This window comes from Prionailurus viverrinus, chromosome B2, assembly GCF_022837055.1.
Source record: "Prionailurus viverrinus isolate Anna chromosome B2, UM_Priviv_1.0, whole genome shotgun sequence".
Classification (NCBI taxonomy): Eukaryota; Metazoa; Chordata; class Mammalia; order Carnivora; family Felidae; genus Prionailurus; species Prionailurus viverrinus.
In genome coordinates this window covers 117,184,429-117,200,222 of record NC_062565.1, presented here as the reverse complement: position 1 = coordinate 117,200,222, position 15,794 = coordinate 117,184,429, and the positions used below count along the sequence as shown (strand labels likewise).

The 15,794-nt window shown below is 34.2% G+C and overlaps 1 protein-coding gene across 3 annotated transcripts in view; it reads right to left on the bottom strand.

Annotated features, from left to right (window-relative positions):
- The window catches only part of LAMA2 (laminin subunit alpha 2), a 614,868-nt gene that overhangs the window by 157,073 nt on the left and 442,001 nt on the right, over positions 1–15,794 (bottom strand). For all 3 annotated transcript variants that reach the window (XM_047859508.1, XM_047859510.1, XM_047859509.1), the window contains exon 32: positions 13,330–13,523. In XM_047859508.1, coding sequence (XP_047715464.1) covers positions 13,330–13,523 — 194 coding nt within the window. The remainder of the gene's footprint in view (positions 1–13,329; positions 13,524–15,794) is intronic.

Sequence of the window (15,794 nt, the reverse complement as noted above, 5' to 3'; positions counted from 1 at the left end):
AAAATGATAATGAGATGGGAATGAGAGAGCCACACAGGTGAGGAACAGGAGAACACAATAAAAACAATGGTAAAAGAAAACTGTCTTGTGATTAGAGAGGCAGAGACCACGAATGTCGGGAGATGGTTGTTACTATGCCCGCATAAAATAATTCAGGTTCTTTTTCTTTTGAGGTAATTCAATTTTGACCCAGGAAAGAGTTATTCGGCTGGGGGAAGGGCAAGAAAAAAAGATACAAAATCTTATCAAGAAAGGAACAACACAGATGGGTTACAGACCAGATAAAGGCAATGCTCGATTCTGGAGTGGATTAAAAATGGTCACCACTTCTTTCCTGTTCTCCCAGTATGAGGTAGGGTCTATTTCTCTCCCCTTGAATCTGGGTTGAATTTATGACACACTCTGACCCACAGAGGGTGTCAGAGGAATACCGTGGGACTCTTGAGCCACAGCTTCAAGGGGTTCAGCATTTTCTGCTTTCACATTCTTGGAACCCCGCAGCCTTATGAATAATCCCAGATGAGCCTTCTTGAGGAAGAGAGGCAGCTGTGAGCAAGAGAAAGGCAGGCCCCACCATTCCACTGTGGCCCCATTGTGTGAATAAGGCCCCCCTGGCATGACAACAAAAGAACTGTCCACTGGAGCTCAGCCCAAATTGCCAATCTACAGAAACCCGAGGATATATACAGTTGTTGTTTTAAGCTATTGGATTTTGGAGTGGCGGCGATACACAACTGGCACTCTGCCCCAAGTTTTGTCAAGTGTGATTTAGAGTTCAAATTCAGATCAGGGACTTACGAGTTGAAATTCACAGGCTAAAAACAAATACTAGTAAAGATGATTAATTTCATTAAAAGTTAGGAAGGTAACAGAGGTTCCTTTCCCATTGAGGCCAAGTTCTTCATTGTAAGAAAGTTCCATGCAACTTCTAGTGAAGATGGATTTTGGGCAGATGTTCCCAGGATGTAAGCAAGCAATATGCTCTTTTTCACTTTCATGATCTTGAAAGATACTTCACAATAGGATGTCTCGCCATGCTTTTTAGGGCAGTGTGTTCTTCAGGAATCCTTTGCTAACCCTTTCTCTAATGTATTTATAATTGATAGCCTACCTATTTCCAGGAAGAAATTGAGTCAATTCACTGATAATAGTGTGGCTAGAGGCTCCTCACTGATGGCTCCAGAAATTTCCAGGGAAGAGTTTTCTCAGTGTTTACTTCATACAAGAATAAATCAAGCACTGGAATGCAGAACTAGATCTGATTTACTGTAATACACTATGGAGTAAATTGGTGAGCTAGAATGCCAAGAGGCATGATAAATACTGATTTTTCTCTCATTTATTCTACCCCCTGCCCATCTGTTTTGGTTCCTCATCTTCAGTTGTTGAAATGAAAATGTATTTAATTGCTCTTCCAAGGATTCATACATTCCATTTTATGTCTCTGTGTCCAAAGGTCTATTATTATCTCATGTATTATGGTCTCTGCATTTGCTTTTTGGGGAACAAAGTATGAGCACATTTCCATAAGTGAGAGGGAAGTTTTATAGTATGCTCCAAGTAATATAGTAACATCTGTCCAAATGGGTCAGAAATACTTATGGATATGACAGCCATGGGGATTTTTTCAAAGCTTCTATATATGTCTAGTTCATGCAGTTATAAGATAAACACATACGGAAATGTGCCTTTTACATAATGGTTGGCTATTTTATTTTGACACAAAATATTTTACTTATACCACAAGTTACTTTTATTTGCCCTCAAAAAGTCTGAAATGTCTGGCAACAAACACTAAAAGTGGGATGCAAATTAAAACCACATTTAATTCACTATGAGAGCGAAGCTTTGAAGAGTGTATAGAGACATGGAATACTCACGTTATGTAAACAATTGTTCTTTGATAAGGGTGCAGTAACAACTCAGTGTAAATTAAACACCTATCTTATAATCAGGACCCCAAAAGAACCTCTTCAAACCATTCTATTCAGTAAGAGATAAGGTTGTAATGTGAGATCCTGCCTAAACTGCATGGAAGCAAAAGCAAATATTTCAAGACTATGATTATATTTTGCATGACTAAATGTTTCTGAGGCTTTGCCTATAAAAGTGTCAGGATAAATTTGTGTCTAATATTAACAAATGCGGTACTAAATTCAGATCGTTATAGCTGGGCACATGTAAGGGACAAATCATACAGCTGATATTACAGATCGTTCTGCTAGCAATTAGTACAAAATACTGCATTTCTACCAGAGTCCCCCATGCATAATAACTACTGGCTTACTGTCACAAAAAATTCACACACTACATCCACACCAAAGAAGCTAAAGCTGAAATGAGTGCATGGAGTATTTTTGAAAAGGCCAAACCCATTAACCAATTTTAGGTAAAGAGACATAAATTGCCTGCTCTGATAAAATAGGGATAAATGCATAAATAAATATACATTGCTAACAAAAGATACAATTTGAGTACTTATACTCATGGTTTAATTTAACTCTTTTACATCAAGGCCCTTGATAGTTCCTAGGATATGGGTTTTATATTTCTCTCTTTTCCCTTTCCCCTTCAAGAGGAAACTTTTAGAATGGCATATACCTAGAACTTATTATTATGTGGAAATAATATCTTCTAAAATTTGGTTTTAAACTGATTGAGAAGGGGTTGTTTTGCCTGTTATTTCTTTGAATAAAGGAAAAGGTTCTGTAGGCTTTAGATGAGGCTGATGAATTTGTTCATGTACCAAGTTATTTTATATATTGTATATAATTTATATATTTGATATATAAATTTTTACATATTAATTTTAACTTAATTTTTAATACTTATATATATGTTCAAAAAAGTCTGTACAGAAGTGCATATATATGTGTGTACATATGTAAATGTGTGTATATGTATTTATATATATTTATATGTATATGTATGTGTATGTGTATGTATATATATATACACATGTATATGTGTGTATATATATACATATGTATATATATACGTATATATACATGTATATATACGTATATATATACATATATGTGTGTGTATATATATATACATGTATATATATATGTATATATATATATATATATATATATATATAGAACACAAGTTCAAAATGGCTCAAGAATGGTGTATATTTTCCAAAAAAAGAGGAAACTTTTTTGCAAGCTCTATAATAATATGGGATAGTAACTTTTATTTATATAATATTCACTACATAGCAGGCAATATGTTCTTTCTTGCCACCGTTATTTAATGTTCACAGCAATTCTGTGAAATAAATACTATTAATATTCTCATTTAAAAGATGAGAAAAGTAGTCATAATCATCACATATATGAGTCTATAAATATTGCCATTTGAAAACTTAAAGGAGAAAGTATAAGGTGGTCATAAAGGGCATTTTCAGTGACTTGAGAGCCTAGAATTAGAGATAATTATAGACAACCGGAAATCAGCCAACCCAAATATTTCATCAGAAACTGATAAACTGCACAAAACATCATGTTTTTGAAAAAAAATGGTCAAATAATAACCAGGATGACAATATGCTTAGAATTTATTGAGCACCTCTTGTGAGTAGGTTCTTCACATATATGCATGTAGTATTTTGTTTCCATTTTACAGATGATGAAATGAGGTTTAGAAAAGATCTAGAAATGATGTCACACAACTTGTACGTGGCCAGCCAGGATTCAAACGTTCTAGAGCCATACCATGACAGCATATACTTCCTGGCATCAGGAGATGGTCTGTTACAGGGACACCACAGAAAAGACAATCTGACTATCTTACTTATAAGACTTCCTCTAACTTGAAGATCATATGATTCTATTGTTCTTCGAGGTCATTGAACTGCTTGGATCTAGGACAGTGAAAACTGTAACCAAATGGAGTTTATTCTTAAAATAAAGCCTGACAGAAAATTAAGACTGATCCTGGATATGAAAGTTCAACAGCAAAACTCCTCCCATTAATAGCACAGCTTTCTCAATGTGATCTGCAAACCACTGAGACTGAGCACCAGTAACTGGGAAAACTACCTAGAATCAGAGTGATAGTTGCTGTTCTACAATCTCATAATCCCAGACCTATGCTAAGAAGGTTGACAAAAGTCTCAAAGCATCTTTTACTAACAAAACAGGTGCTGATAAAGTACAAACAGGATGAACAGAAGTTGCTTTTATAGATTCCATGATTTCTTGATTTGAACAACCTACGACAGCTTAGAGATGTAGAAAACTACAGTATACATACTGGCTTTTGAGTCCCACTAGGGATTAAGTGGGAGCAGAAAGAGGATGGCATTTAAAGGGCTAGGATGGAGGGTGATCACATGTCCCACAAGCAAAGCCATAACTCATTAAACAGCACCAGGAGGTCAACGGATGTTTTCTCAACATCTTTTATTAGGGAATGTCTCATTTTCTTTACAGTGATCCACCCCATTTCACTATCTTCTTCCTACTCTCATTTACAGGGAGCAATAATTGCCATTAGCAATCATCTCTGATTACAGGAGTGCAGCCGTGTTGTAGTGACAATATACGGGCCTCTGCATTATTGTGATAAGATCCTTACTGACAACTGGATATTAAAAAAAAATAATCTTGATCATCTCTGCAGATCAGTGTCAATGTAGGATGAAAACTCAGACCTCAGCTTTCACCAAGTGGCTGAAAGATGTATATTTTACAGAATTAAGGTGTGCTTATCACATTTAGCTAGGTTTACACCTTAGGTTGCGGATAAAAAACACACTTTATGATTGCTTTTGCAAAACCGGCAAGCATAACCTCATCTTAAATGTTATAGTTTAAATACATTTTAATTTATTTCAAATAATAAAGGTATTATATTCCTAATATCTCATATGTAATGAATAAACATAGGAAGCATCAATTTCATATTTGTAAAATCCTATTTCAGGCATTTTTGATGGAATAACATCTTGCCAACAGCTCCTTTTTAATTTCTGTTCTCTATAAGAGTAATATATTTTACTATGCGACTCATAATCTATTTTAAACATCACATGAGTTGTTCTGTGTTAACTACAACTAGAACTAACAACTATTTTCTGTAGAAGATAGGAAGTGAACAAATCCAAGTCTTGTGATTCACAGTACAAAACTTTACTATTAAATCTTTCTTGCTCATTCTCAAATTTCAGAAAGGCAGGCAGTTGTTCTCATTTTATAAAATGATATGTAAATTGTAAGTGAGGGATGGAAGAGGAGGTTGGATTTGTAGTAACCCAACGTACTAAGAAGTCCATCCTGATTTGGAAAGTCCAACAAAATGTGTATTCAGAACTCACCTACATGGGTAAGGGAAGAACATACTATAGTGTCATCCCATATTATTCCTATTAGAAAAAAATAAAAAGGTTCTGAAAGTTATCTGAGCATGCAGCTAGTGTGTTTTTCACTTGCATAGACGATAGGACTCCACATGACAATCTCTGATAAATAAAAATCCATTATAACTGCCACATAACTATCATAATGTTTTAAATCTTAGAGAAGAGGGTCTCAACAGTTAGCAGGAAAAAAAATCTATGTACACATTGACATATATGTATATTTATATATGTACCTATATATTTAAAATTTTTCATTGTTAGCACATTTTATCTTTATTCTTTGTTGCAGTAACACCGGCTCTAGGCTCAAGAAGTAAATGAATAAAGAACTGAGTTAATTAATGTTTAATATACTGGGAAACCCATGTTTGCTTTCAGTGTTTTGCATTGGTAGTCAGCATAGAGGAAAGTAAGATTTCCAAGACAGACCTAGTTTCAAATCATTGCTCTGTTGAAAAGTCACTGTGAAACTTGGAAAAATCACTTAAATCACCTAAATTCAGTTTTGTTATCATAATACAGGGATGCTGCAATAATTAAAATAAAAGCAAATAGTGCTTAATATAGCGTCTGGCAGATGGTAGACTCCCAATACAGGTGAACCTTTAAGGAATTACTATTATGATGAACCATGTGTGGTGAAGGGGGCTTTGGAGGACACCTAGAATCCGAAGGCATATATATTGGTTAACTATGACCAGGCACTGACTCTGATTGGTGAGGTTGACTACGTTGGTGGGTTGAATTTGGCTCACAATGAGAGACTCTGCTGTCTAAATATTTACTATTAAGGACATAGATTACTTGTTTAAATTCCGCATGACAGTAATGGAAATTCCATGTATAAAAGGCTTACGTCCTACAAGAAATTCACCATTTGGATCCCATAAGATTCTAGCTTGCTCACTGGCAATTGTCTGTGGCAGCTACAAGTCTATTTTAGGGATTTAGGTGCTCCAGAGAAGCTCGTCCATGATTTCTGAATGTGCTGTGTTACACAATCTCTACAGCACAATTTTATATCCTTTGTTAAATAAATTAATTGTGTAACTAACCTTAGAGTGAGTATATAGACTCTTTCCACCAATATGCAGCTCTCTTGAGATAATGCAATAATCATGCCCAGGTCATTTATTGTGCTTTTGTCTATTTTTTTTTTTAAATATACAAGTCCACAATAGGGCCAAATTAAATTATGTTTTCTAGAAAATTAACCAAAGAGAGAAAAATTAACTATCTAATGCACACGACTCACCTGAGTGCATATTATCTAATAGGAAAAACAAGTTATTTTTTATAATCAGTACCATCTTAACAACAAGCACCACTTTATCTCCTTTCTTAATCAAGACAGAATGGGCTCTAAGCTCAGAAGAGGTTTTTCTCAGAAGACATTTCTCTTACTACATCCATATTCTCTTACCCAAACCAGGCTACCTTCATCCACTCCCACTCACAGGCCTTATAAAATTCCACTGTAATCACATGTGATAAACAGCTCTGCGGATCAAACATGCCAGGTGAATCATTCTTTGGTTTCTTGTTCTGATTTAGCTTAAGGATATAGAAAGATATTAAAAAGAGATTTGAAGGTAAGTCAGTTATGTCCTTATTTGTGTCTTGATTAATTATCTCATTTCAAAACTAGTAGTAGAAACTGAGTCCTGGAAAAGGCCAACATAATAGAAGCATGATATATTTTTTCACAACAGGAAAAAATTTTTAAATATGAGAAAAGAAGAAAAGTCTAAATATATTTTATGCAACAATTCTTACAGTTAACCTAATAAAGGGTAAGGAATAACATTTCTAGAAATCAAAATCACTAATATTTAACAGCAACATAAGGAAAATCTACACAGCATTTATAAAATAAGAATATGTCTTATAAATATCTTAAAAAATGTAAAAGAAATATTTATTTATAAAATAATTATAAACACATAAGAAAAGGTGTCTACCCATAAAAAAAAACCTCCATAACTTAACACTTCTTTGGTACAAGAAAAACATCACTATTAATTAATCCTCCAGAAAAATATTAAAATTCCCTGGACATAGCAATTGAACTGAATACCATGTAGAGCAATGCGAAATACATTTCTCTGGGGGACAAGAATAATGCAAATGAACATTATAAGGCTAATGTAACTCTAACTGACATATTGGCACTTTTGTTACCACATGGGACCCTGGGAGATTTAAAATGTACCAATGTGAAAGAGAAAAAAAATGAGTTGAATTTTCTTATAAATTTATGTAAATGCATATAAAGTATTAATCACCGACAGAATAAGAACATAGAGCCACTGTTGTTGATGGGCAGAATGACAAATGTTCAGAAAATAATCCCATTATTTTATCTCTTACAGACTTTAATGTATTATTGCAATTTTTGTGCTTAACATCAAATGTGATCTTTATACTTCAAGTTTACTTCTGGATAATTAAGAAAATAGACGATTTAGGGATAAGTGGGTGACTTAGTCAGTTAAGTGTCTGACTCTTGATTTCAGCTCAGGTCATGATCTCACGGCTTGTGGGTTGGAGCCTCATGTTGGGTTCCACACTGACAGCACAGAGACCGCTTGGGATTCTTTCTTTCTCTTTGCCCCTCCCCCACTTGCTTGTGTGTGCATGCACACTTTCCCTCTCTCTCAACATAAATAAGTTAAAAATTTTTCTGAAATAAAAGAAAATTCATAATTTAAAATTCAAGGACTGTTTACATTAGAGTTTATATTTGGAACATCTATATAGTATCTAGTTAAATATATCAATGTTAATAATCTAATTTGAAAACAATATTGAAAGTAATGCAATTACATTAGAGGTCCACTCCAATTATCATTAAAATATGTTATTATACTTGAAAAGAGTATATACATATATGATCAATAACTGAATATGATAATGTGTATGTATATTATATGTTACACTTTATCTTTCCCTCCCTTCAACCTTGAAATTTATTTTTATTTTAAATTTAATACAATTTCATGATTGAAATGCATTGAAGAAACAATTTAAGAACCTATGTCCCCAAACATACCCAGTCTTTACCTTTTTTTGGCATATTTTAAAAGCCAGCATTAATACATGGAGACTAAATGATGAATTGGTTAACCAGGAAATCAAAGAAGAAATAAAAAAATAGATGAAAACACATAAAAACAAAACACATGGTAAAAAATCCTTGGAATGCAGCAAAAAAAAGTTCTAAGAAGGAAGTTTATAGCAATACAGGCCTACCTCAGGAAACAAGAAAAATCTTAAATTAACAACATAACCTTATACTGAAAAGAGCTAGAAAAAGAAGAAAAAAACAAAACCCAGAGCTAGTAGAAGAAAGGAAATAATAAAGATTAAAACAGAAATAAACGAAGTAGAGACTAAAAACAACAATAGAAATGACCAAACCAATTAGGAGCTTGTTCTTTGAAAAGATAAACAAAACTGATAAATCTTTAGCCAGATTCATCAAGAAAAGAAAAAGGATTCAAATAAATAAAATCAGAAATGAAGGAGGATAAATAACAACTGACTCCAGAGAAATTATAGGAGAATATTATGAAAAAGTATATGTCAACAAATTGAGACAATGTAGAATAAATGGATACATTCCTAGGAACCTATAATCTTCCAAAACTAAATCAGGAAGATATAGGAAATTTGAACAGACCAATTCCAAGTAATGAAATTGAATCGGTAATAAAAAACTCCCCCCAAAACAAAAATCCAAGACCAGATGGCTTCACAGATGAATTCTACCAAACATTTAGAGAAGAATTAATACCTATTCTCCTCACACTATTCCAAAAAATAGAAGAGAAAGAAAAACTTCCATATTTATTCTATGAGGTCAGTTTTAAATTAACTTGATATCAAAACCAGACAAAGGTACTACAAGGAAAAGAGAAAAACAGGTCAATATCTCTGATGATAACAGATGCAAAAATTCTCAACAAAATATTAGCAAACTGAAATCAACAACACATTAAAAAATAATTCACCAGATGGGGCGCCTGGGTGGCTCAGTAGGTTGAGCATCTGACTAAGGCTCAGGTCATGATCTCACAGTTTGTGGGTTCCAGCCCCATGTCGGGCTCTGTGCTGACAGCTCAGAGCCTGGAGCCTGTTCTGGATTCTGTCTCCCTTTCTCTCTGCCCCTCCCCTGGTCACATTGTCTCTGTCTCTCTCAAAAATAAATAAACATTAAAAAAATTTTTAATAAAAAAAGTAATTCACCAGAATCAAGTGGGATTTATTCCAGGGATGCAATATTCAAAAATCAATCAGTATAGGGGCACCTGGGTGGCTCAGTTGGTTAAGCATTTAACTCTTGATTTTGGCTCAGGTCCTGATATCATGGTTTGCGAGATCAAGCCCCATGTTGGGCTGGGTGCTGACATCAGGGAGCCTGCTTGGGATACTCTCCCTCTCCCTCTGTCCCTCCTCCCCCACAAATAAATAAATAAACAAACATTAAAAATTATTTAAAAATCAGTATAATACATCACACTACAAAATAAAGGGAAAAAACATGATCATTCCAATATATGCAGAAAAACCATTTGACAAAATACAATATCCATTCATAATGAAAACTCTCAACAAAGTACATTTAGTGAGAATATTCCTCAACATAATAAAAGCTATATATGAAAAACCAACAGTTATTCATACTCAGTGGTGAAAACTGAGAGCTTTCCCTTAATATCAGGAATAAACAAGGATGTCCACACACACCACTTTCATTCAACATAGTGTTGGAAGTCCTAGCTATAGCAATCAGACAAGAAAAAGACAAAAGGCAGCCATTGGTAAGAAGGAAGTAAAAATGTCACTATTTGCAGATGACATGATACTATGCATAGAAAACTCTAAAGGCTCCACCAAAAAACTGTTAGTACTGACAAATGAACTCAGTAAAGTTGCAGGGTACAAAATTAACATATAGAAATCTGTTAGGTTTCTATGCACTAATAATGAAGTAATACAAAGAGAAAGTAAGAAAGAAATCAATCTCATTTACAATTTCAGCAAAAATAATAAAATATATGGGAATAAACTTGAGGAGGTGAAAGACCTGTACTCTAAAAACTGTAAAACATTGATGAAAGAAATTTAAGAGGACACAAACAAATTGAAAGACACCGCATGCTCATGGATTGGAAAAATTAATATTGTTAAAATGTCTGTACTACCCAAAACAATCAGATTTGATAAAATCCATATCAAAATACCAATAGCATTTTTCATAGAAATAGAACAAATTATACTAAAATCTTCATGAAACCATAAAAGACTTCAAATATACCAAGCAATCTTTAGAAGGAAGAACAAAACTAGAAGAATCACAATTTTAGATTTCAGAATATACCACAAAGCTGTAGTAATCAAAACAGTATTGTCTGATACAACAGACACATAGATCAATGGAACAGAATAAAGTATCCAAAGAAAATGCCAGGCTTATATAGTGAATTAATCAACAACAAAGGAGGCAAAGCTACACGATGGGGAGAAGATAGTATATTCAACAAATGGTGTTGGTAAAACTGGACAGCTGCAAGCAAAATAATAAAACTGAACCACTTTCTTGTATCATACAGAAAAATGAACTCAAAATGGATTAAAGACCTATATGTGAGATCTGAAACCGTAAAAATTCTTGGGGAAGACATAGGCATTACTTCTTTGACATTGGCCTTAGCAACATTTTTCTAGATATGTTTTTTCAGGCAAGGGAAACAAAAGCAAAAATAAACTGTTGGGATTACACCAAAATAAAAGCTTTTGCACATCAAAGGAACCAACTAACCAAACTAAAAGACAACCTGCTGAATAGAAGAATATATTTGCAATTGATATATCTGTTAAGGATCTAATATCCAAAATATACAAAAAACTTCTACAACTCAACAGTAAAAAACCAAATAATCCAATTAAAAATCGACAGAGGACCTGAGCAGACATTTTCCCAAAGAAAACCTACAGATGGCGAACAGACACATGAAAGGATGCTCAACATACTAATCACCAGGGAAATTCAAATCAAAACCATGATGAGATATCTATCACCTTACACCTGTCAGAATGGCTAGAATCAAAAAGACAAAAATAACAAGCGTTGGGGAGGATGCAGAGGAATCATTGTTCACTGTTGGTGGGAATGTAAATCGTAGTCACTGTGGAAAACAGTATGGAGGTTCCTCAAAAAGTTAAAAATAGAGATACCATATGATCTAGTAATTCTACTACTGGGTTTTGGCCAAAGAAAATGATTCAAAAAGATATATGCACCTCCGTATCCATCGATAGATAAATGTGTAAAGAAGGTGTGGTATATATACACAGAGGAACACTACTCAGCCATAAAGAAGAATGAAATCTTGCCATTTGTGACATTATGCATGGAACTAGAGGGTACTGGACTAAATGAAATATGTCAGATAGAGAAAGACAAATATTGTAAGATTTCACTTATAAGTGTAATCTAAAAAAATGTAGCAAAAAACCAGACTCTTAAATACAGAGAATAAACTGATAATTGGAAGAAAGGTCATAGGAGGATGTATGAAATAGATTAAGGGGATTAAGAGGTACACATTTCTAGTTATAAAATAAATAAGTCATGGGGATGAAAAGTATAGCATAGGGAATATAGTTAATAATATTGTAACAACGTCATTTGGTGACAGATGGTGACTACACTTATGGTAACCATTGAGAAATGTACAGAATTGTTGAATCAATATGTTGTTCACTTGAAACCAATATAACATTGTATGTTAATTATACTTCAAAAACATACATTCATACATACATGCTAGCCAGCCTTAGCTTTTAAGATAACTCTCATAAAACTGGAGCATGAACACAAATTCTAATTAAAACGCTATTAAGATTTAGACACACATAAGATGTTAAAACCAGAAATACTGGCATGCATAAATACACTAAAATAGGTAAGTATTGAAACAAAAGCTACTCCAAAATTTTACATTTCTATTTTTTTTTAATTTTTTTAAATCTTTATTTTTGAGAGAGAGAGACAGCATGTGAGCAGGGGAGGAGCAGAGAGAGGGAGACACAGAATCTGAAGCAGGCTCCAGGCTCTGAGCTGGCAGCACAGAGCCTGACGCGGGGCTTGAACTCATGAATCATGACCTGAGCCGAAGTCGGACACCCAACCGACTGAGCCACCCAGGCGCCCCACACATTTCTATTTTTTAAAAAATAATTGAGACCACTAATGTAAATGCCCTCAAGGCAAAGAATTGTATAATAGCCCCTCCCTAAATTTATAAATAACCTAATTTTAGATTATAACTTGTATCACCTATTATATTTAACACTGATATTCAGTGTACTTTCTGTATGGCATTGCTGAATCCAGTAGCAGTTATAAAAAAAAAAAAGAGCAAACTGCTCTCCATTTATTATACCTATGAGTGAACATTCACTGTCATTGCTTCCAGGATCTGCAGTTCAAGAGAAAGTTTTGAAGCAGTATGCCCATGGATTTCTCTGCAAGCTAGGAAAGAAAAGTCAGTAGTAATTCAAGGCCTAATGTGTCTGTCCAGCCTATTACAAATCCAGGAGGATTCTGAAAAATGGAATGAACCCATATCTGTCACAAAGGCTAAGCCAACCCTATGTAAAACTGCAAACTCTGGGATGGACAAAATAAAATAAATTACGCCTCCAACAGCTTTGTTGTACGTCTTCCGGTAACTGACTAGAGCCTGCTGAGGATTTTCTCACCTCTCTTGGCTCAGTGGGATACAGACAAAAACAGCAGGCAAACAGCATAAGGCAGATAGCGTCAGAAAGAATGAAGAATAGCATTAGGTACTGCAGAGAAAGAAAGAAAAAAGGGTCAGTCTTTCTCATTGGAAAGGAGACAGAAATGGAACCAAGGCCCCCAGAACTAACGGCGGAGTTAGTATACGTACACACGCACTCCGTGCTCTCGCGTGCATGCCAGTGCTTGCAGCCGTCACACTTCCGCCCTGTGGCTCCAGGTCGGCACGTGCAGAGCCCCGTGATAGGGTCACAGGGGACAGGCAGCGAGCCATAGGGGTCACACTCACATTCTTGGCAGGAACCTCCAGGGCTGCTGGGGCTGCCAGTATAGCCAGGGGCACACCTGGATTTAAATAGTGAGAAAGCAGAAGAGATTAATAGTAAGTCCTGTCTCTGGTTGAACAAAACTGATACCACAAGTCAATAGATGAGGAGCCAGCAAACTTTTCCTGTAAATAACCAGATAGTACATAGTTTAGGCTTTTACAAATCAAAATAGAAAATCAAAATCATTCAGTGAGAGAAATACATTTGCAAACTTTTTTTTTTGGGGGGGGGGTTGATGGAATTCAAAACAAAATCATCATAATAATAGAGTATAAATTATTTTGTAATAATAATATATTAATGTAAAATCAATCTACCAATGAGAAAAAGGAAGCTCTTGTTAAGGTATCAAATTTACCTGACTAGGGCTCAAATTTAGTACTTCCTATCTTCATATTAATTGTAAATGTTTGCCTATAACAACATTCTTAGCTTATAGTGCCAAACAGAATTAGGCGATGGGCCAAATTTTGTGGGTGAGTTTGCCAACCATTAATGTAGATTATAAATATTGTTTTGAAGTCTTTTTTTTAAATTAGAAATATTGACACCTGAACTTTCCTAGACTCATGTATTTAAAATCAAAATGACCAAATAATTCAACTCATTTTATTTATGAGCAAAAAGAAGTAAGTTAAGTGACAATAAACTGGATTTTGTATTTAATTTTACTGGTCTTTTTATCACATCTTCCTCAAGATGGAATTTTCATTATATACCCAAGGAAGCATGTTAATGTTATGCAGACAAAATATATAACATTAATTTCAGAAATTAGAAAGAAAATCCAACTGGATGAAACCAAATGAAATCACTTCATTGACTAGTCCACCCATTCATACATCCATTCAATTAAGATGCTAGTAAGATCATATGCTCTGGGTTACCCAGTAAGGGTAACACATAACTGTTGGTCCTGATTTAATTATTAAAGCACTTCCTATCTTTCCTAAAAGTCTCCCGGTTTGGACTGTGTGTGTGTGTGTGTGTGTGTGTGTGTGTGTGTGTGTGTATCTCATCAGCTAAATATAATCAACACCCAGAGTTTTTGTTCCAGAGACAAGCATGGGAGGAAGTTGGGAGACAGGAGGAGGTTGAAGCCAAACGTTATGAACATTAGGCAGATAATCCAGAACTATCTTCAGTAGCTTGGGAGTGTGGAAATTTGCACAGTTGATTGTGAGTGTTAATTTATCTTCTGCTGGTTAGAAAAGGCAAAACAAACAAACAAAAGTTATCTATAAGTAGGCTTTTATACATTTGTAGTTTTAATTGCTATTTTATTTCCAATGTAAGATTATAAACACTCCATAAAAGTACCATTTAAGTGCGTCCACTTAAATGATTTCTTAACATTTGCAGGTGTAAGAATTCTACTCTAACCAGGTTGAGATTGATTAAATGCTCAAAGAGTTTATTACAAAAGTACCAAAGATAAAACATGGGGAGGGGTTTCTACATTACAGGAGCATTCAAGACATGTAAGCAATTTTAGACCCGAGCTGATGAACTTAGGCAGGTCGTAAGGTGATTCAGATGATTTAAGAAGCTCTCAGAAGTGGAACAAATTTATTTGGAAAGTTACAATAAAAATTTAACCAAGACCTTTGGTTTAATTTAGCTGAATAAAAGCAATTTTTCAGGGAAATATAACTTTATCATTTATGTTAGAGATGATGAATGAAAAGCTGTAACAACATTTGAGACTGCAAAAACAATTCAAGCCATTCGCTTTTGATAGTGTACGACCTGTTCGTCTATATACTATATGAACTGTCAACTCCTATTGATTAAACATTAATGGATATTAAAAAAGTAAATTTTCTATAATCACTTTGCCTTAAGACAGTAATTGTCATTTCAGGGCACCCTTCCTGTCTTTTCTATATACATGCTTTCTTTCATAGATAGTGGTAACTTCAATTTATAAATGTAGTATACTACGGAACATTTTTTTTTCATAAATTACTGCAGATAATACCCTTTGTGTCCATGGATGCTTCCAGTCGTCATCCTACTCATATTTACAAGGGCATGAAATGAATATTACCCTAACCATGAATACCAAATATTCATATTTGGACATTACAAATATATATAGTCAAAAGTTGTACACATCTCTAAAACAAATAGAAATATTTTTGGATTTTGTATTGCTTTGAATTCTTTAATTATCAATTTCTATTGGCACAGAAATTGTGAATGCATTGTCATATATATATATATATATATATATATATATATATATGTATATATACATATATAAAGTAGTGGATACTCTGTTTAG